The sequence below is a fragment of the Phascolarctos cinereus genome, unplaced genomic scaffold, assembly GCF_003287225.1.
Source record: "Phascolarctos cinereus isolate Bilbo 61053 unplaced genomic scaffold, phaCin_HiC Scaffold_4;HRSCAF=312, whole genome shotgun sequence".
Classification (NCBI taxonomy): Eukaryota; Metazoa; Chordata; class Mammalia; order Diprotodontia; family Phascolarctidae; genus Phascolarctos; species Phascolarctos cinereus.
Genome location: NW_027555847.1, coordinates 94,022,282 through 94,042,810, shown reverse-complemented (window position 1 = coordinate 94,042,810; position 20,529 = coordinate 94,022,282). Strand labels below are relative to the sequence as shown.

At 38.6% G+C, this 20,529-nt stretch overlaps 1 protein-coding gene across 3 annotated transcripts in view; it reads left to right on the top strand.

Annotated features, from left to right (window-relative positions):
* LOC110217054 (KAT8 regulatory NSL complex subunit 1-like) overlaps positions 1 to 16,116 on the top strand; it is a 174,817-nt gene extending 158,701 nt beyond the window's left edge. For 2 of the 3 annotated variants that reach the window (XM_020999203.2, XM_020999205.2), the window contains 6 exons: positions 3,594 to 3,766; positions 7,954 to 8,075; positions 9,052 to 9,106; positions 11,443 to 11,558; positions 12,053 to 12,308; positions 13,570 to 16,116. In XM_020999203.2, the coding sequence (XP_020854862.1) occupies positions 3,594 to 3,766; positions 7,954 to 8,075; positions 9,052 to 9,106; positions 11,443 to 11,558; positions 12,053 to 12,308; positions 13,570 to 13,839 (992 nt within the window). In that variant the 3' untranslated portion in view covers positions 13,840 to 16,116. The remainder of the gene's footprint in view (positions 1 to 3,593; positions 3,767 to 7,953; positions 8,076 to 9,051; positions 9,107 to 11,442; positions 11,559 to 12,052; positions 12,309 to 13,569) is intronic. The other variant, XM_020999204.2, reaches the window with a different exon arrangement.
* The last annotated feature ends 4,413 nt before the right edge of the window (positions 16,117 to 20,529 follow it).

Sequence of the window (20,529 nt, the reverse complement as noted above, 5' to 3'; positions counted from 1 at the left end):
CCATCTTCACTTAGCAAAGAGTTCTGCAGTTTATTAGACATTGGTTCAGTTTCCTTTGTCTTGAAACATTTATTTAGAGAAATTTATAATCTTTTACATATCATTACTAGTCTTCTGATTTTAGCATTTTCCCTGTTAATTTACCATACTTTTTAACTTTTGTGCTTGACTTTTAACTAAATTTTCTTCCTCCTGAGATCTTGGGTGATTTTAGTCTTTTTTCCTTATAGTTCTCTGTTGCTCACTTTCTGATCCTTCTCCTCTTAATGTTGAATTTACCCTCTAAGACTGTACTTCAAAGATGTGTCAGTCTCCTGCTATATTAGGGAATTTTATGTGTAACAGATGGAAGCCACCCTCTTTTCCTTCAGTCCAGGTGGCCTCCTACTCCTGTTCTCTCCATTGTTTGTTTCTCTGAAAAGTCTGAGTCGGTGTCTGCCCCTTTTTGTAGGCTATGGGAAGGGCAGTAATGGACACTTTTGGCAAGTTCTTGGGCTTCCTTAAGCTACAGATCACCATAGGCAGTGCATTACTCTCTTCTTTTATACTTTCTCTTTTTCCAGTCATGACTAGGCAAAGTTAAGGTTTTCTGCCTCTTGCAACTGGCCCTTGGTATAAGGGCAGGAATGGAGTATATCAGCAGAACTTAAGCAAGAGGAAAATTCCTGAGCAGGTCTCCAAGCACCAGTCCAAGGGTTGGTTTGTGTACCTTGAACAACATAGAAGCTGGTGGGGGAGGGTTCTCCTTTGTTAATTCCTCAAGCTGATAGACTACTTGTTTGGTTATTTGACTTGTGGTGACCACTGTAACTGCTTAGCTAAAAGAAATATCTTGTTCTCTGTCTAACTTTTCAAATGATTGGAGTTTTTAAGTCTTTCACAGTTGTTCTTTTATTACAGTATTGATGTGTTACAAATTGTTTTCATGGTTCTGTTCACTTCCCTCTGCATCATTTGATATAAATTTTCCCAGGTTTCTCTGAAACCATTTACTGCCATTATATCCATAAGTGATAATTTGTTTAGCCAACCCCTTAGTTTACAATTATTTTCTTCCCCTCCCAAATAGATTTTTTTTTTGACTAGGTAAAAGAGGCCATTCTTTGCCTCATTTTTGACCTAGCCTTAATCACTGAATGGGCATTGCCTCAGACAAAGTGAGACCTGGGAAAGACCTTAGCTTAAAAAGTCCAAGGTCTCCCACTGTATCCAGGGCCATCTCCAGTTGTCCTGATGTGTATCTTGCCACTGGACCCAGATGGCTCCAGAGAGTAAGACATAACTTTGCACAGCTTTAAGTGAACTTAAGTCCAGCTCACTGGCCAGTCATGACATCGGTCATGACATCTCCTTACTGATGTCATGGTCCTCTTCGAGAACAAAGGATGAACAACAACAACTACAAAAAGAAATGCTATAAATATTTTTTATCATATATATCTTTTCTCTTTCTTTGATTTCTTTGCAATTTCTATACAGTTTTCTCAGCAGTTTTTGTTAAATAGTGAATCCTTATCCACACAATACCTAAGGTCTTTGGGTTTATCAAATATTAGGCTAATATGTTCATTTGTTTTCATGTGTTACATGCCCAACCTGTTGGTGGAGCTCTCTTTTTAACCAGTACCAAGTTGTTTTGATAACTGCTTTGTAATATAGTTTGAGATGAGATCTCCTATGCTCCCAATGTTCTTTTAATTGAGAAATAGAATTGTCTTTCCTTTTTCCTCATTCTAATTAAGCTTTGCTGCTTTTCAAAGTGTTGACCAAAGTGTTGAACCCCTCTTCCTCCCTTGGGTTTTGTGACATTGTTCTCTTCTTGTTCTTCTACTTTTTGACCATTCTTTCTCAAAATCTCCTTTGCTGGATCATTTTCCACCTTTGAATGTTCCCAAGAGCTCTACTCTGGGCACCTCCCCCTTTCTTATTTACTTCCATACGTTTAATCTCTATACAGATTACTCCTGGGTCTGTATCCCCAGTCCAGTTCTCTCTCTCAAGCTACAGTTTTGTATGAACATCTACATATGGGAAATTTCCAATATGATGGCTCCTACAGGTGTCTCAAACCCAGCATGTACAAAAAAAGAGCTTGGTATTTTTCTCCCTTGAATCCTTACTTTCCCTCTGCCCACCCTCTATATTTTTCTTAAAGGCATCACTGTACTCAGAGCCATCCTTAACACTTTCTTCTCCTTCACCTCACATCCAGTACGTTGCCAAGTCTTATCGTTTCTATCTCTATGTTTCTCAAATCTTTTTCTTTCTTTACATTCAAATTGCCCTCACCTTAATTCAGTCTCTCTTCACTTATCACCTAGACTATTGCATTAACTTTCTAACTGGTTTTCCTATCAAGTCACTTCACTCTTCACTTTATCCTTCACATAGCTAACAGATTATTATTCCTAAAAAAGGTGTGATCAGTAGCATGACAAAACAACTCTTTCCAGAAAGACCTGGGTTAGAGTCCTGCCTCTGACACATACTCTTTTTGTGGTCCTTAGTGGCGGCTTAATTTTTCAGTGACTCCCATCAACTCTCTTAAGACTCAAAGTTGCAAAGTCAGTGCTAGTCTGCATTAACAGAGGGAAGTACCCTACTGGAAGCTTGCTATGCCAATAAAATCACAGGCCCAGTCCAAAAAAAAAAAAAGGTGTGACCATATTACTCCCCTTCTGAAAAAGCTTCATTAGCTTCCACTACCTTGGATGAAATATAGATTCCTATTTAGCATTTAAATCCTTTCACTGTCTACCTCCAACCCATCTTTTTAGATTTTGTTGCATATTACCTCACTGGTTCTCTATACTCTACAGTCAAACTGACCTATTTACTTTCTGTCTCTTTACCTATTTTCATGCCTTTGCACAAGCTTTCTCCACTGTTGTCAGTGCCTGTCCTCCTCACCTCCAGTTCCCAATTCCTTAAGGCTCACTTCTTATTATTTTGTATATATTTTAGATTTCTGATTCCTCAAGGTTTACTTCCTATTGTATATATTTTAATTTAATTAACTGTGTATATATTGTTTCTCCAATAGACTGTAAACTCATTATGGGTAGGGACTGTTTCATTTTTGTCTCTGTATCAACTTTGCTTCATACAATGCCTGACAAAACCAGTGCTTGTAGAGCATTTGTTGAATGAATCAGTCAGTAAATCAAGGATAGAGTTTTGAACCTTGGTCTTCTTAACTCCCAGGCTAACTCTGTCTACTATGCCATACTGCCTCATTGCAGCTAGTATAGTATATACACTCAGATTTTTTGCGTGTTTATTTTTGCAGCTGTGGATCATAACGCAAAATTTTCATTTTAAAATGTTATGCTTTCTTACTTTGAACCTTTGATAGCTTGATAACTTCCCCTTCCCTCTTGTTCTCTTTTATCCCATTTGTATCCTAATTATTGCCCAAACCCTAGGCTATATCCTGAGCCACATCAAGAAGCAGTAGCTCTACAAGGCCATATTCATTTTATTTGTTTTACCTTCATCTTTTTTTCCTGAGCCATTTGCTTTGCATTTTTGTTAACTGAAAAAAAGTTGACAAATGCCTCTGTAATTCATAGATATTCTCTGATCTCATGCAGATTCACCTCACAAGGAAGGACGACACATTAAAGGATCAGCAGCCAGCCCTAACATGTTTGCCTCCAGCCCACAGACACTGAAACCCAGTCCTTCAGAGCACAGTCTGTCACCTTATATTGTTGATAGTTGTACAGCACCATCATCCAGCCAGCCCTCAACCAGTTCTGCCTTGGTGAGTCATGGTTAAAATTAAAATGACCGTCAAATAATGCAATTGTAATTCAGTTTCAGATCATGAAAAGATTTCTGGGGATATCCATATAGTTGTAACATTCCATATAAAAGTTGTTACTGGATTGGTATTAGTCCACAGATTAATATTCTTATAAGCATATGTTTTTTGGTCCTGACCTGTGGTCTCATCATTGTGGAAAGTCCCTGTGAGGGTCAGTATGGTGTCTTTTCTGCAGCTTCCAGCCACAGAGACATACGTGATCACATGGCTAGTATATGTCAGGGACAATACCTCCTGACTGCAGAACCACCCTTTCATTTGCTTCTGTTGCCTACAAAGAAGTACGAATTTGAATCTCTATTTTAGTAACCATGTACCTCACTATTTAGTAACTATGTATTTCATATTTAAGAATCCATGACTGCTCCTTGAATATATCTCACTTGTGATGAAAATTGTAATGTGGTGCTAAGGGCAGAGATGTGCTTTTCCCTGCTCTATTCCTCCCCACTAGTTATAGCATAGAACGTTTTCATTTGTGACAAAATTGGAATTGTACACAGCCCGCAACAACCTGCCAAGTCCAATGGCTAGACTTAACCCTTTGCCTATTTGAAATTGACATTTAAGTGTGTCCTGTCCATGCCATCCATGATTATCCACTCTGGCTTGGTATCCCAAATAATAATTGACATATATTACTTTAACTTTTGCAGAGTAATTACACATATAATTTTATTTGATCCCCATAACAGCCCTGTGAGTTATCACATTTATATTATTATTCTCCTGCTTACAGATTAGAGAACTGAGGCTCAGGTTAATTGCTTCGTCCATGGCCAAACAACTAGTGAGTGTGAGAGGTAGTATCCCATCACTTAACTCCACTGACTTCAAATCTAACACTCTTTCCACTATGCCATGCTGCCTTTTAATGTGAGATTTCTATTCCCCAGTAGATACATGGTCAAAGAATATGAACAAAGTTTTCAGAAGAAGCATTGGAAGTTATTAGTAAACACATTTTTTTAAATGCTACAGATCACCAGTAGTAAAAGGAATGGGAAGCAAAGTAACACTGAGGTTTCATAAGATGACAAAAAAACAAAAACAGCGAGTGTTGGGGAGGACCTTTGTGAAGATAGACACACTCTTGTACTGGTTGAGTTATAAGTTGATCAGATTATTTTGGAAAGCAATTTGTAATTATGCAAGACAAGTCACTAAGTTTGTGCCCTTTGATCCAGTAACCCTGATATTGGAGGTAAAAAACATACCCAAAGAGTCCTGACATCTACCAAAATAGTAATAGTGGAACTTTCATAGTGTAAAACTGAAAACAAAGTAAGTGTTGCTTTGTGGGGAAATGGCTAATTAGATTGCAGTATATCACAGCATTTCAGAGTAGGAAAGGCTTAAAAAGCTGTCTACTCCAAACTTGTACCTGAGAAGAATCTGCATCACAACACGAAGAGACAAAAGTTCATCCTTCCTCTGTGTAAAGACCTCCAGTGAAGGGAAAATCTACTGCCTCCTGAGACAGCCCATTCCACTTGTGGGTAGCCTTAATTGTTAGGAAGTTTTTCCTGTCATCCAGATTAAATTTGCCTCTCTGCAACTCCCGCACATTACTCTTGATGCTTTCCTCTAGTGTCAAACAGAAAAGTCTAATCCCTCTGCCACATTTCAGTCCTTCAAATACTCGAGCAGAGTTATCATCCCTCCCACCCACCCCCCTACCCAAGTTCTCTTCTTCAGGCTATTCATTTCTGTTTCTGTCATCTGATTCTCATATGGCATGGAATCAAGACTTTTCACTGTCCTGAGTGACCTCATCTAGCTTATCAGTGTTCTTGCTGACCTTTGGTGGCCAGAACTGAACACAGTATTCTCCATGTCTGTCCGTGGAAGAATACAGAGGGGCTATCACCACTTTATTCCTAGGAGCTGCATTTTTTTTAATCTAATACAAGATCATATTAGCTTCTTTTAGCCGTCCACCAGAATCTTCATATCTTTTTCAGACAAACTGTTATCTGCTCATGCATCCCCTATCTCATCTGTGGAGAGTCAGGTTTTTTAATCTACCAACAAAACTTCACATTTATCCTTATTAAATTTAATCCTAATACATTCAGCCCATTATTCTAGCAGCTATACAAGCTAAGCCTGTCAGGATCTCTTTACATCCTAACTAATGAAGTGTGTTAACTATCCATCTTGGCTTTGTATCTTATTAATATAATGGAATGTTATTATGGAGTAATAAGTAAATCTGAGAAATTCAGAAAAACATGGAGTGACTTATAGGGACTACTGCAAAATCAAGTGACCATTACACAGTGAGTGCAATCATCTAAATGGGAACAAAGGAAAAGAAAAAAAAAGAAAACCAAATCCTAAGTAAGTATAATAGTCTTTTTTTTGTCTTTTTTTAAAAAATTTTTAAAATTTATTTTGATTTATTAACAATCACTTCCATATGCTTTTGAGTTGAAAATTTTTCTCCTCTTTCCTCCCTCCCACTGTCCCCAAGACAGCAGACAATCTGATATAGGCTTTACATTTACATACCCATTAAACGTATTTTCACATTAGTGAAGTTGTAAGTAAAAATTAAAACCAATAGGAGGAACCCTCAGAAAGATGAAACAAAACTCAAAAGAAGGTAAAAATAAGTGATAGCAATTCGACGTCCGTAGTTCTTTCTTTGGATGTGGACAGCATTTTCCATCCCGAGGCTTCTGGAGATGTCTTAGATCCTCGTAATGCTGAGAAGGGTTCAGTTTAACAATATTAGTCATTGCATAGCTGTTACTGTGTACAAAGTCCTGTTGGATCTTCTCACTTCACTCAGTTTCAGACCATATAAGTCTTTCCAGCCTGTTCATCATTTCTTATAGCACAATAGTATTCCATTACATTCATATACCACAACTTGCTCAGCCATTCCCCAATTGATGGGCATCCTCTCAATTTCCAGTTCTTTGCCACCACAGAAAGAGCTGCTATGAAATTTTTGTACATGTGTGTCCTTTTCCCATTTGTTTGATCTCTTTGGGATATAGCCCTAGAAGTGCTATTGCTGGATCAAAGGGTATGCACATTTTTGTAGCCCTTTGGGCATAGTTCCAAATTGTTCTCCAGAATGGTTGGATCATTTCACAACTCCTCCAACAATGTATTAGTGTTCCAATTTTCCCACATCTTCTCCAACATTTATCATTTTCCTGTTTTGTCATGTTGGCCGATCTGATAGGTGTGATGTGGTACCTCAGAGTTGTTTTGATTTGCATTTCTCTAATCAATAACGATTTAGAGCATTTTTCACATGATTATAGATGGCTTTAATTTCTTCATCTGAGAACTATCTGTTCATATCCTTTGACCATTTATCAATTGGGGAAGTCAGTCTTGATCCTAGAGAAGAAACAGTGAAACCCTTAGCACCATATAGGAGAAGAATGTCATACATACTGTCAGATGAGGTCACTATTGATTTTTTTTTTTTGGCTAAACAGTTTTTCTTTGTTAGAAGGAAGCATTTAAATGCTGTGTAGAGGGCAGAAGATGCAGGGCCCAGAGGCTTAGGGAAATAAGCATGATACAAAAACAAAAATTTAATTAAAAAATTTTTTTGTGGAAATCTGTGAAGACCTGGAAACATATATCTGAGTTTTTATAAAGTCCCTGGACTTTAAATACAAGTCTTCAAAATCTATTTTAGATTGGGCCAACCAATATCAGGCTACAAGGCATCTTGTCAACTCCGGTAATTTTTTGTTTTTGGCCTGTTTGTTCATTTAAGCATAAAAAGAGATCCCTATCAGTTATTATACAGCCAAGCTTTTCAACCATTCTAGACACTAGTAGAAGTAGCTAGACTCTCTTCAGTTCTACAGGGGTGGACCTATGGACTCCTAAACCGTTATATTGGCCCTCTTGAAGTTTAACTCAGGAAAGTGCTAAACTAGCCTTTTGTTTACTCATAGACTTCTTCCAAGTTCTCCTATGGTTCTCTTAGAATTTGTCAATTGTGAATTGAAACAGTCAGCCAAATGAAAGCACAAGTAATAGATAAATATGCTAAATCATTCTCTTAGTTCTCACATCTAATTTGTTTATTTGGTGCTAATGTCATGATACAACTTTTACATTTCTGCCACATGGGACTCATACTGAAGCAAACCTCAAAGAAGAAGCGATCAGAAAACTCCTATGATATCGATAACATTGTAATTCCTATGTCCATGGCAACTGCTGCTCGAGTTGAGAAATTACAGTACAAAGAGATCCTGACTCCAAGGTATAACAGTTGGTTTGCAATTTAGAAAAAAAATGTGCTTATTAATGGTAAAGAAGATACTATATTTGAGAGTGGTATAGGTGTCAGTAGGAATTTAGAAGTGGAATAATGGGATTAAATCTTTATCTGTGAAATGACAAACCCACTATCTTAAGTAAAAGTATTTCTATTTGACCCAGAAATCTCACTAGAGGATATAATCATCTAATCTAATAATTAATTGTCTGTCTTATAGATTGCATTATCTTGGTTTTCTTCATTTTATCACCATTCTTTTGGGCCATTTCTTTTATTTTCATCACCTTGTTTATTTTCTGTTTTGTCCTCTCCCCTTGTCAATACCTTAACTGTCCCTTTTGCTGCTTATTTTCTAAATATTCATCGGCCAATTAAGGAATGACTGAAAATTTTAGATTATGTATTTATCATTTTACTTATAAGGGCTTCTTATCTTTAATTAAATTGCCATTCTTGTTCTTAATCATAAAAATAATGAAAATCATTGTATTATCTTATATTACCTTGAAGCACTGACTGATGAACATAAATGTTTGATCTATAATCAATCTAGTGTCACCTTGTTGGTGAAGGTTATATTTGGCATAAGTCTTTTCTTAAAGAAACTTATCACCCTAGAGGATAGCCTAATACTATCTGAAATGAATTTAGTTGGCAGCTGGCAAGTTTATTTTGGGTTGGCTGAGGGAGACCAGGCCAGGGCAGGGGGGGGGGTTCATGAGAAATCTATAACCCTGATGAATTTGTTGGATTGTGTAAGGGGTGGTTTAGTAAGCTGAATGTTTAGCAATTTTCCACAAAGCCTTTCATTCCTCACTTAGGCTTCCTATTATCTCCGTGATGAGATAAGATAGATGTTATCTCAGTCCTGAGAGGAAAGAGAAAAGATGAGTAGTGGTGAGAGGCCCTGAGCTATTGTTGATTGTTATCATAATCCTTTGTGTTCTCTTTTCTTTAGTTGGCGGTTGGTTGAATCAAAAGAAAAAGAGACATTAAATCAGATGGATTCAGAAGTAAGAATTAACAACATATATTTTATTTAGCATTGGTAACATAGAGGGTTTTTCTTGTTCTTCCTAACAAGGATGTATGGTGGAACCAGAAAGCCTTAATTCATATACACATCTGCTGCTTATTATCTGTGTGATATTAGGCAAGTTCCTTAACCTTATTCTTATTTTCTTCATTTCTAAAATTAGGTAGTTAGATTAGGAGACTGTTAAGGACCCCTACACCTTCAAATCAATGATACTAAGAGCCAATAAGTGAAAATTGGATATATGCCTTTCCTCGGCTAAGTTAGTTTGTATATTTAAAATACAAAATTATATTAAGATTTTCACTCAAACTGACTTGCCAAACAAAAGCAGTTCATTCAACCCGGTTACATATTTTTTTAGGTTAATCAGTAAGTAGGTAGAACACAGATAAAGGTAAAACGTTGCCCTGTTTGTTTCGTTTTCTTTTTAGGATTTTGGGGGGGATTTTGTTTTGGTGGTTGATTGGTTGGGGTTTTTTATTTGTTTTCTTTTCCCAAAAAAAAAATGCCATTATTTCTTCAGGTAAGAGAATACTAGCAAGCACATGAATGTTTATGTTCTTGGCCTCTGCTCTTTTCTTTATAAAGTCAGGGCTATTTAAATAAACTTAAAGTGGATTGGCAAAGGTTGCTGACAAATACTAACTTGTTTCTTAATTGTGTACTGACATTTTTAAGCACATAAGTTATATGGGTTTGAGACACAGGAGGCCTTGAAGGTGAATTATTGTGTTAATAGATAGAAAGGAAATAAGTGTGCATTTAGTGCTTACTAGGTACCAGGAACTGAGCTAAGCACTTTACAAATATTATCTCATTTGGTCTTCACAACAGTCCTGGAAGGTAGGTGCTATCCCCATTTTACTGTTGAGGAAAGTGAGTCAGAGGTTAAATGACTTGCCTAGGGTCATGTAGTTATTACGTATCCAAGACTGGATTTGAACTTAATTTTAACTTCCTGTCTCCAAGCGCAGTGCTCTATCCTCTGTGCCACCCTGTTTCCTGAATACTGTCAACTGCATGTGCTCTATTCATGCCAATGTAAATTTCTAGCACATTGATAAACTTGAGTGCTCATAAAATAAATCCTGGTTGGCAAATAAAAGAAACATTATCAGAGTTGTGTTCTTGTGGGGACACAAGAAAGCAGTTGGCAATTGATCAGAGAAATAGTCCTTTAAGTATATTGCTCGCTTTCATTTTCCTTGGTTTTCAGAGTGTGTACCTGTCTTCTCTATAGAATGTCAAAGAGACTATTTTGCTGCTCTTGCAGTACAAGAGCTTCTAATCTTACTCTTTATCAAACTCTGCAGCCTTGTATGTGTATGTAAACTGTTTAAAATGTAAAGGCATTTCTACTTCACTAGTCACTAAGAGCCCTCTAAACCAAGAGCTTTAATAATGAGCCAAACCTTCATGTGGGGTTCTCCTTTGTGAGTGACCAAAACAAAGTCAGAGAAAGCCCATCGAGAGGCCTGAATTTAAAGTGACACTATAGTTTGTCATACTAATGGTCAAATCTTTATACCCCCTTCCTGAAAGTTCATTCTTTCCTCATCATCTAATACCACATGATCTCATTAATGGAGAAATGAAAATATTTGTCCCTAATTATAAATCAGTAATTTAAGGATCTATAAGTTCATTGGTCTGGGTACTCCCTCACATTAACAACACAACCCTTACATAACGTAGGCCTCTGAAGTTTCTACAGCCAAAAAACATTGATGACTATGTAGTCAAAATGTTGCTGAACCTCTCTGAACTTAGCTAGACTGGTCATTGGATGCCTTCTCAAAACTTCCAGCTTAGGAGAATATTGCCAGGGTCTACACTGCAGTGACAGAGCCTTCAAGAATCCAGGGTCACCTCTCTAATGCAGTGAGGTGTTAGGATATAACTTGAGTATCGTGGATAACATTATAATGTCCAGTAGGACCATATTGTGACACCTTATGTATTAATGTGATGCCCCTTAGTCACAGATTAGAGATCAACATGAGTAGAAGTAGTCTTCATCCACCCACCAAGGTTTTGAAGTGTTTACTCCTCTTTCGTAGTTACTCACTGGTATGTATTTCAAATGATGATTGTTTAGCTCCTGTGGACTTGTAGGACCCCTGTATCTGCTTTTCTTGAACTGTCACTGACGTGTCAGATGTTTTAACACATATTGTGGTCGGTAGCACTGTGCTCTCTAGTGTTTGTTAGTTTTCCTGATGTAAAATCATATGCTTTATGATCCAGAGAATTTTGATATTTTATGTGTCATCATTATAACTGAATCTGTTTGTTTTTTCTTTTTCTTAGTTAGAAGACACATCTGATGATGCTTATCGGAACCGTCACACCAGGTATGAGGAGCTCGAGAGAGCACGCTGGGATTCCTGGACAGCAGCTGCTATTTCCCATAGACGAGGCAACAGGTAAGTGTTAATGGGAAAAAAGTGAGACTGTAGGAGTCAGATCTAGGTTTTCATTCTGGTTCTGTTACTTAGTTGTGACAGAATTAATTAGTTGTAATAGTCTATAATAGTCACTGAACTTCTCTGGTCCTCAGTTTCCACATTGTTGAAAATTAAGGTGTTATAAGATTCCAAACTTTTGTTATATGCCTAGGGAAGAAAACCCTAGGGGCCTAAAGCAACTGGATATACCTATATAAATAAAAGTTAATTAAAATAACACGAGAAAAAATAAGATCATGATGTTTGACTAAATGATATATAAGTTGTAAGCTCTTCTAGTTTTAATAATCCATGATTCTAGATCTAATTGGATTTTCAATTTGTGAGGAAAAGTTTGTTCTGGGTTTTTTTTTTCCCTTAGGTTGATAATAAAGTTAACAGTTGCCTGAGCAGCTAATTTTGGGGTTTTGTTATGAATAACCTGATGGCGATTCCCACATTATAATTTTTAGCAGATCTTCCAATAAAGGCGAAGGCCGAGGAGCTCAGCCTGTCCCTGCCGCAAGCCTAGTAGTGTCCCAGCCAGTATCTCCAGATACAGCATATCATAATTTTAATGATCTGGCCCATTCTTCTGCTGGAACTTCTAGCCCTGAACCTTGCAGCTTGTTGCAGTCTCTTTCCATCAAGGACAGGACTCCAGTGCCATCCTCTTGCAGTGAAGACACCTGTTCCACTACCACTGATATCGGTGATGATGCAGCACAGGTAAGGATTACCATTGCTTTTCTGAAGTTGCAATATTTCAGATAACTTAGGTGGCACTACAACTACCTCTAGTATCTTCTTGTGGTCATTCCCTCATGAAGAAACCATCTGTTGTTGCTTTTACAAGTTCAGTGCTCTATAATTGCAAATGCTGCAGCAAAAATGTGTTTAGTATCTTCCAATCTAAGCAGTTGCCTTGACCTCTATTTTACCTTGCCCAAAACCAAATCAAAAAGGGTTTAAGGATGAGCTCTGAGGATGAGACTGTAAAAGATGGTCACACCATAGCCATTTTAAAGTATATATTGCCTGTAGATGTCTAGAAGTTCAATTCCCATAGTGTAAAATATAGAATGCCCTCTTTGAGGGCAGGGGCTTGGTCGTTTTCATCTTGGTGCGATACACAGTGTAGTGCTTTGCACATTTAATAGATGCTTAATTAATGAGTATTGCTATACTTGGTTTTCTGTTGTGGTCATCCTCATTACATAAATTTTATGTATCCTTCAAGGTAAATGACCAAAAGACATTACTTGTTTCCATTTATTTCTAAAGTTAGAGTATAGTGGTTTTAAAAGTCTTGGAGTAATATAAAGACCAAAAGATAAAAAATGTTGGAAGTCTTTCTCTTTCTCCATTTATTTTCACTTACCTTCTCCCCTCCCCCATCGTGTGCTTCACTCTCTATTGATTTTTTTTTGTCTTTTTTATGTCCTCTCATTACTCATTCTTCATATCTCTCTCTCTTCCATGACTGTCCACCACCTTTTACTGTAGCATCTTATTTATTTTTTTGGGGGGAGTGAGGCAGTCGAGGTTAAGTGACTTGCCCAGGGTCACATAGCTAGTAAGTATTGTGTCTGAGGTCAGATTTGAACTCAGGTCCTCCTGACTCCAAGGCTGGAGCTGTATCCACTGTGCCATCTAGCTGCCCCTTGCCTATTCTTTTAAAAGTAGTTGGTGCTGTGGCAGCTAGATGGCACAGTGGATAGAGCATGGGCCCTGGAATCATGAGGATCTGAGTTCAGATCCAGCCTCAGACTCTTACTAGCTGTGTCACCCTAGGCAAGTGACTTAACCCCAAATGTGTAAAAAAAAAAAAAAAGATTAAAAGTAGTTGGTGTAGTTTCTTTATAAATCATATCACTTTTAACTATTTTACTGTGAGCTCTTAAAGTGGAGGTTTTGGTTTTGTTTTGTTTTTTCTTTTAAGATAGTTTGATCTTGTGCCCTTAATGCTCTTTACTTTCCTGTCTCATAGATAGTCCAGCCCTGGGAGCGCCGTACATTTCCTCTTTCAGACACATCTTGTCAAGCTCTCTTGGATCAGCCTAATAAGCTACTGCCTCCTGTCCCAAAGCCATGGTGTTCAAGCAGAAAGCCCAACCCCAGGACTCAAAACAGCCCCCCAGAATCTCGCCCTATTCCTGGAAGTTTGCCTGAAGGACATTTCCAAGCCAACAGCAACAGCTGCATAGAGGAGTTCACAAGCCATGAATGCTTCTCATCTAGGCTTCTGAAGAACAGATGATGCCTTGGGTTCCCATGACAGGTGCTGTATCACATGCAGGCTCATCTACTTCTGTTCAGTATCCAGAGCTTGGCAGGTGAGCTAGCCCAGCAGAAGGGAGCCCAGGAGTGGTCACTGCTGCCTAGGAGACCAGTCATAGTGGACTTGGGCTTCCCACTACCACAGGTAGGCAGGTTCCAGGATAGGCGAAGTGTAGAGGCACTTTTATAGCCTTTGAAGTGCAGGGAAAGGACCTGTGTAGTTTGGGAGAAACTCATCCACTTAAAGAGTCTGGAGAGAAGGTCTGGCTGGCTTTGAAGACCAGCAAGTTTAGAGCTATGAGGGCTATGGCCCATTTTAAAGATTGGAGGAAATTGGAAGAACCAGATTAGAAAGAGTGGATATGCCTTTTGTAGATTTCTGGTTCTTGGGCATCTCAGGGTTGGTGAGTTATGCCCAAGAACACTCAGGCAGCTCTGAGGGCATGTAGTCTGTGCCCTTGCATATAAGTAAGAAATAGAGCCACTTTGCAGGGACAGACAAAGGCCATTGCAGCCTCCCAGTTTTTTGGGGTCTTATATATGCATTCCCAGGGAGCTGATTACAGTGCAGATACAAGTGTATGTGGAGGAAACGTAGAACTTCAATGGCTATTCTGTTCCCATGGGCTCTGGGTTTTGTTTCTTTGTAGTCTAGTATAAACATGGCTTCATGGCTCCTTAGAGTAGATGAAGGTCAGGGGTCTTCCATGCACATGGATTGGGTTTTATTAAGTTATCTAGACACCTGATTCCAAATTTCTTATAAGTTCCATTGTTTGCAATTTCTTATCTTGAGAATAATTTCCCCCAGTCACATCATGATTTGGATGGCTAGAGTTTCATATCCACAGTCTCTTTGGAGCCATCTTTTTTGGAAAGGAGAGCTTCATCAGTGAAGTTAAACTTTAAGTGGCAGATTTTTTGTAGGTGCTAGAATTAACATACTTTCTTCAAATCCCTGCAGGGAAATAGAAGGGTTATTTAGCCATCTAAGGAGAGTGTTTGTAGCACGTGATTCTCACAGCTGTCCAGAATGGAATGCTCACTTAACACATACATATGATGGAGCTGGATCAAGGAGGATTGGAATGTCTCTCTCTGAGAAAATTACCCTCCTCCCATTTCTTCTGTTTACTATCAGTGATGATGATGATAATAATAATAATGATGATGATACTATTCCACTACATGAAGAGAACCTTTAACTTACCAAAGACATCAGAGACAGGCTTCTCCTTTCTTAGCTATGTGATTAATTTGTGATTCCTTAATAATATGCTTAGGTGTAGGCCTGCCCTTTAGACCTTTCAGACTCCTCTAGAGCCCTCTATTTCCATGACAGTTCTGAAAGGGACCAGTATTATTACTATATCCCTTTCTGATTTCACATTACTGCCAGTTCATATGGGGCTTTTTGGAAATTAATAAAATTAAAACCACTAGTTAGGCAACAGACCACCTGCCCACGTCTAGACCCCTCAGTGATTTACACATACTGGGTTCCAGAGATATGCCGTGTCAATTAATTACATTGTTGGTATGTGAGACACTTAAGAGATGTATTCTAAGAATGCAGTGGATTCTTCAGTAAGAGTGCTGGCATATTTACTGACAGATCTATGTGTTCATTTTGCCCTGTTAACTTAAAGAACTGTCTCTTCTTGTAACAGGAATAGTTTCCCATCACCTGCTTTTCAGCACTACTAAACTATCCACTTTCTTTCCATATGTCCAAGCACTCAAGCCACAAGTTCCCTAGGTTAGACCCTTTTATTAGTTATTAAATGGGAAAATGTCTTGAATTCCCATGGGACAGTCACTTTTTATTAGTCTTAGCATGGCACAACAGCTCTGATTCTGCAAATCCCTGGCCATTTTTAGGCTGTTTTTAATCATAACATTCATGAAATCTGTCTGTTAGCTATCCTGATTGTTTCAACCAGTTGACAGATAATTAAGGCTACATTTCAGTCCCTTTCACCCTCACCTACTGTATGTATACATTTGTCACTTTTTGGTGTAGCTGATTTGTACATACTTTATACCCTTACCATTTTTTGTTTTGTGTTCCTTTGGATGTGTGAGCAATGATCTGCAGATGAAACACAGGGACTGTTAGCTGCTGTAACGTCTGAAGGAAGCAAAGTACATTTCAATGGCAATGTTATAAAACATGTTTCACAATAACTACTTCAAAGCGCTTTGTGCTCAACACTAAAGCTGAGGAGAAAAAAAAATAAACATGTAATTTACCAAACTGTTCCACATGAATCTTTCTTCTGTAAAATCTTTGTCTTAATTTTAATTAGGGGTCTTTTTTGTTTAAGGTGGGTAAAATTACCTTAAGCAAACAGAGAGCTATGTTTTAAAAACTTAATTGCATGACTAATCATTTCTGCTTTGTTACTTTGGAGGTAAAGGGATATAAAGCCAGGCTTCATTTATTACCAGTGTTCTCCTTTATTCAGTAGGAGTATGGAATGAGCCCACAACAGACCCACATATTGAATCTGATGGAAGGGTAATGAAATATGTGACAGGAGAGGGTAAAGAGCTATGAGCTCTTGAAAGAATGCTTTTTTTTAATCTCATTCAAGGATAGGGAGAAAGGCTTTGTTTTCTTCCTTAAGCAAGGCAAATGGGGTCTTTGTAGACAGGACTTAGAAGGAACCCTGTTCCAGCCCAACAACCTTTCAAGAGTATGCTATATTTGGCCTATATCTCCTAGTATTACTTCACCGACCCTACTGCATGGACTTCTGGATGAAGGGCGTGACATAGCTGGACTTGTTGAGAAGACTTGGATTCAAATCCTGCCTTAGCCACTTGTTAGCTTTGTGACCATGGGCAAAAAACTTAATGTCTCTGGGCCTCAGTTTCCTCATCTGTAAAATGAGAGAGTTTGAATGGCTTCCAAGGTCTCTTCTGGCACCAAATCTGTGAATCTATTACTACTATAAAATCAGAGGGATTTCCAGACCTGTGTATCATAGATCAGATAATATAACTGTAATACTTTACCCACTCTGATACACATTTGGCCACAAAGAAGTGACATCTCCTGAAAGTATCTCCAGGCCAGTTCACTTCACAGCCATTTCCATCCTGAAACGTTCCTGTCCATTTCTAAACTTATCACAGTATTATCAGAGGATTGTAAGAAGTGTTTTTACATAACAACTGATGCAAAACCAAGAGAGATTGTGCTAGTGAAAATGAGACAGCAGGAGAAAAATGTAAGCCTCTGAAAAGGGAATGCTTCATTATGATGGGAGAAAAATAAGCACAAAGATGTGTAACCTAGAGACAGTGGCCTTTTGAATATCATGGCCAAGAGTCCAAAAGAAGAGTCACAAAAGATCTGTGTCCATGATGGCTGCTGAGCTGATTTCCAAAAAGTAGACCTGACGAAAAGAAAATGAATTGACAAGAGGATTTGAACAGGCTGCCAGCCTTAGTGTATTGCGAGTAGGGACAGCAATACATGAGCCCCTCAGCTTTTTTTTTTTAATTTCAGAAGTGCTTTTATTAATTTATTGTAATTTATCAACAATCACTTCCATAAGCTTTTGAGTTTTAAATTTTTCTTCCCCCCCCCCAAAACGGCGCACAATCTGATACAGGCTATACATATACATTCCTGTTAAACATATTTTCACATTAGTGATGTTGTAAGTAAAAATTAGAACCAATAGGAGGAGCCACCAGAAAGAGGAAACAAAATACAACAGAAAAAAAAATAGCAAGTAGTATGGTTTGATCTGCATTCAAATTCCATAGTTCTTTCCTTGAATGTGGATAGCATTTTCCATCATGAGGCCTTTGGAGATGTCTTAGATCCTTGCAGTGCTGAGCAGGGTTAGGTCTATCAGTATTAGTCATTGCACAGCATGGCTGTTATCGTGTACAACATTCTCCTGGGTCTGCTCACGTCACTCAGCATCAGACCATTCCAGTCTTTGCAGGTTTTTCTGAAGCCTGCCTGCTCATCATTTCTTATAGCACAGTAGTATGCCCTTACATTCGTATACCACAGCTTGTTCTTTTATAAGCCCCTCGAATACCAAGCAGCTGAATTTGAGAAGTTGACTCAAAAGGGAAAGAGCAACGTCAACTGATAACAAGATGGAAAGGAATGAAGAGAAAACTTAAGCCGTTCACACACAGTCAGAACGAAAACGAAGACGCCATTCCCTTCTGAATACACCGAAGGAATTCCCTTTCTGGGGCTGCCACCAGTGCCCCTCTTTTTCCTTGACACCCTTCAAGATTAATATTGTCCTCTGGAGCTTTCTTATCTTTGCCTCTTATATTTCCCTGTAACATTTCTACCTTCTATACCTTTCTACCTGATATTTACATTTGGTTTAATTAACTGAGGCTGCTTTTGATTATCACCATCAAATTTTACCTATATAACATTAAACAAAAATTTTAGATAGGACTCCCTCTGTCCATACGGTTTAATTTGCCCCAGACCCTTCATCCAAATAAAAGCCACCTTGGCAGTGATACACACAGAAAAAGCACCATTTAGACCTTCATAGAAGTGTTAAGTAAATTGAGCAGCATGCTTGTTGGGAAATATTTTCTGAGCCATTTCTTCATGGAAGAACCATGGTTATTCATTCACAAACTTCATTCACAAAGACCCTTTTTCAGGCAGAGATATGAAAGGAAGGGGCTATTTAAATTTTACTTTAAAGACATTATGTGAAATATTAGTGTCAATTTTTTTTTCCATTTGGTCATGTAACTGAATAATTTCATATAAGATATTATCTGGCTTATTAGCCCACTAGGCAAACTGCCCGTATTTACAAAGGGTCTTCATGTCATTATTTGGTAAGATCTTGAAATCAGAGGTTTCATCAGGCAGCCATGAACTTAAATTTATTCAAGTTTATTTTTTCTTCAGAAACTCATTGTGGAATGACAGTTTTTTTTGTTTCCATCTTCAGTAATGTTTTGTTTGTTTTGTTTTGTTTTCTGGTGATGAGGCAATTGGAGTTAAGTGACTTGCCCAGGCTCACACAGAGTTAGTAAGTATCAAGTGTCTGAGGTCAGATTTGAACTCAGGCCTTCCTGACGCCAAGCCTAGAGCTCTGTCCACGGTGCTATCTAGCTGCCCCTTCAGTAATGTTTTGAGCCTTGCTGGTGATTATTACCTCAGTCTTTGCTCCATTCTTATTCTTCTAGCACTGTCTGGCAATAAAAAGATAACCAGTACTGCTTCATCTTTCTAGGTGAAAAAGGTGGGTAATTTCTTCTACATCTGCCGAGATACCTAACCTCTTTTTTGTAGTGGCTACGTGTATACTATATAAGGTATGACTATAAAATAAAGAAACCAGTTTTGAACAGTTTTGTGGATTAGTTCGGTCATCCTCAAAGGATGTATTTAGACACATTGAGCTCTATGCTGAGACTGTGAAACACAGACTTGCAATTGGATGGCCTGCATCTCCCAACTCTTTTGTAGCATTCCAGAAGTCCTCATAGCAAGGAGTAATACTGTGCTATGAACACAAACAAGTTGGAGAACCTCTAGTCATTCTAAATATGATGAAGTATTTTCCTTCTAAGAACCATTGAACTGTAGTACTAACTCTGGGATATGCACCAAAGGTGGGATCTGCTGTGCATTAGGTCACCAAAGGGTAACTACTCTCAAGGTTCCAGGGTAACCCTGTGGGTCCTCCTAAGCACTCACCATTGTGCTTCTCATTAACAACCAGTAGACTTAATTAGCTCCTAACAAAGGCATCAATTCAAATGGCATAGCAAGAACAGTGCCCCACAAGTGCACACGGTCTCTGGGGAGAGGGTGGGCACCGACGTAAAAGTACAGCTAAGGCACACATAGAAGGAGCGCTCTCACAGGTCTCCGTATCCTTTGTCTCTTCAGAAAGTCCTCATGAAATTCACTGCTGGGTAGGATTGTTCCAGGCGTAGGCTGGGTTTTGCTTCTGGAAGGGTGGCTGTGATCTCCACTACCTTCAGCTTCAGGCTGGCCTGAAATCCTTGGCTCAAGTACTGCTCTGCTATTTCAGAAAAAGCAAGAAAACTTTAGCCTAGAATTGACAGAAGCCTCCCCAGCTCAGGGCCTGGACCTGCCATCTGAAGCATGCCGTGTCCCAGACGGACGGTATGAGAGCAGAGATTTTTCCTTTGAACAGGTCTTCCTGATTCTGGACTAGATACCCTCATTGATGGACCTTACTCTCTTAAAATGACCATCTCATACATTTCTCAAATCTTCATCTCAGCAGGATGGGCCATAATCAAGCTCTAAGTCATCTTCCTTTGTTTTGTTTTTTTTTTTAATTCTAAGATCATTTTCTCTGTCTACTCAAATGAGTGGTTTGGGAAAAGGTACTGGGATACTGTATACCTTGAAGGCAAGTTCATTGCCTCTGATGCCTATCCATCTGTTTCTGTGCGTTTTTTATTTGCAAATATGCTAAGGAAAGCCTCACATTCCTTTTTTTTTTTTAAGGCAGTTGGGATTAAGTGATTTGCCTGAGGTCACACAGGTAGTGTCAAGTGTTTGGTCTGAGGCTGGATTTGAACTCCGGTCCTCCTGACTTCAGGGCCAGTGCTCTATCCACTGCTCCACCTAGCTGCCTCCAAGCCTCACATTCTCAAGTAGAGGTCCTTTATGACGTAC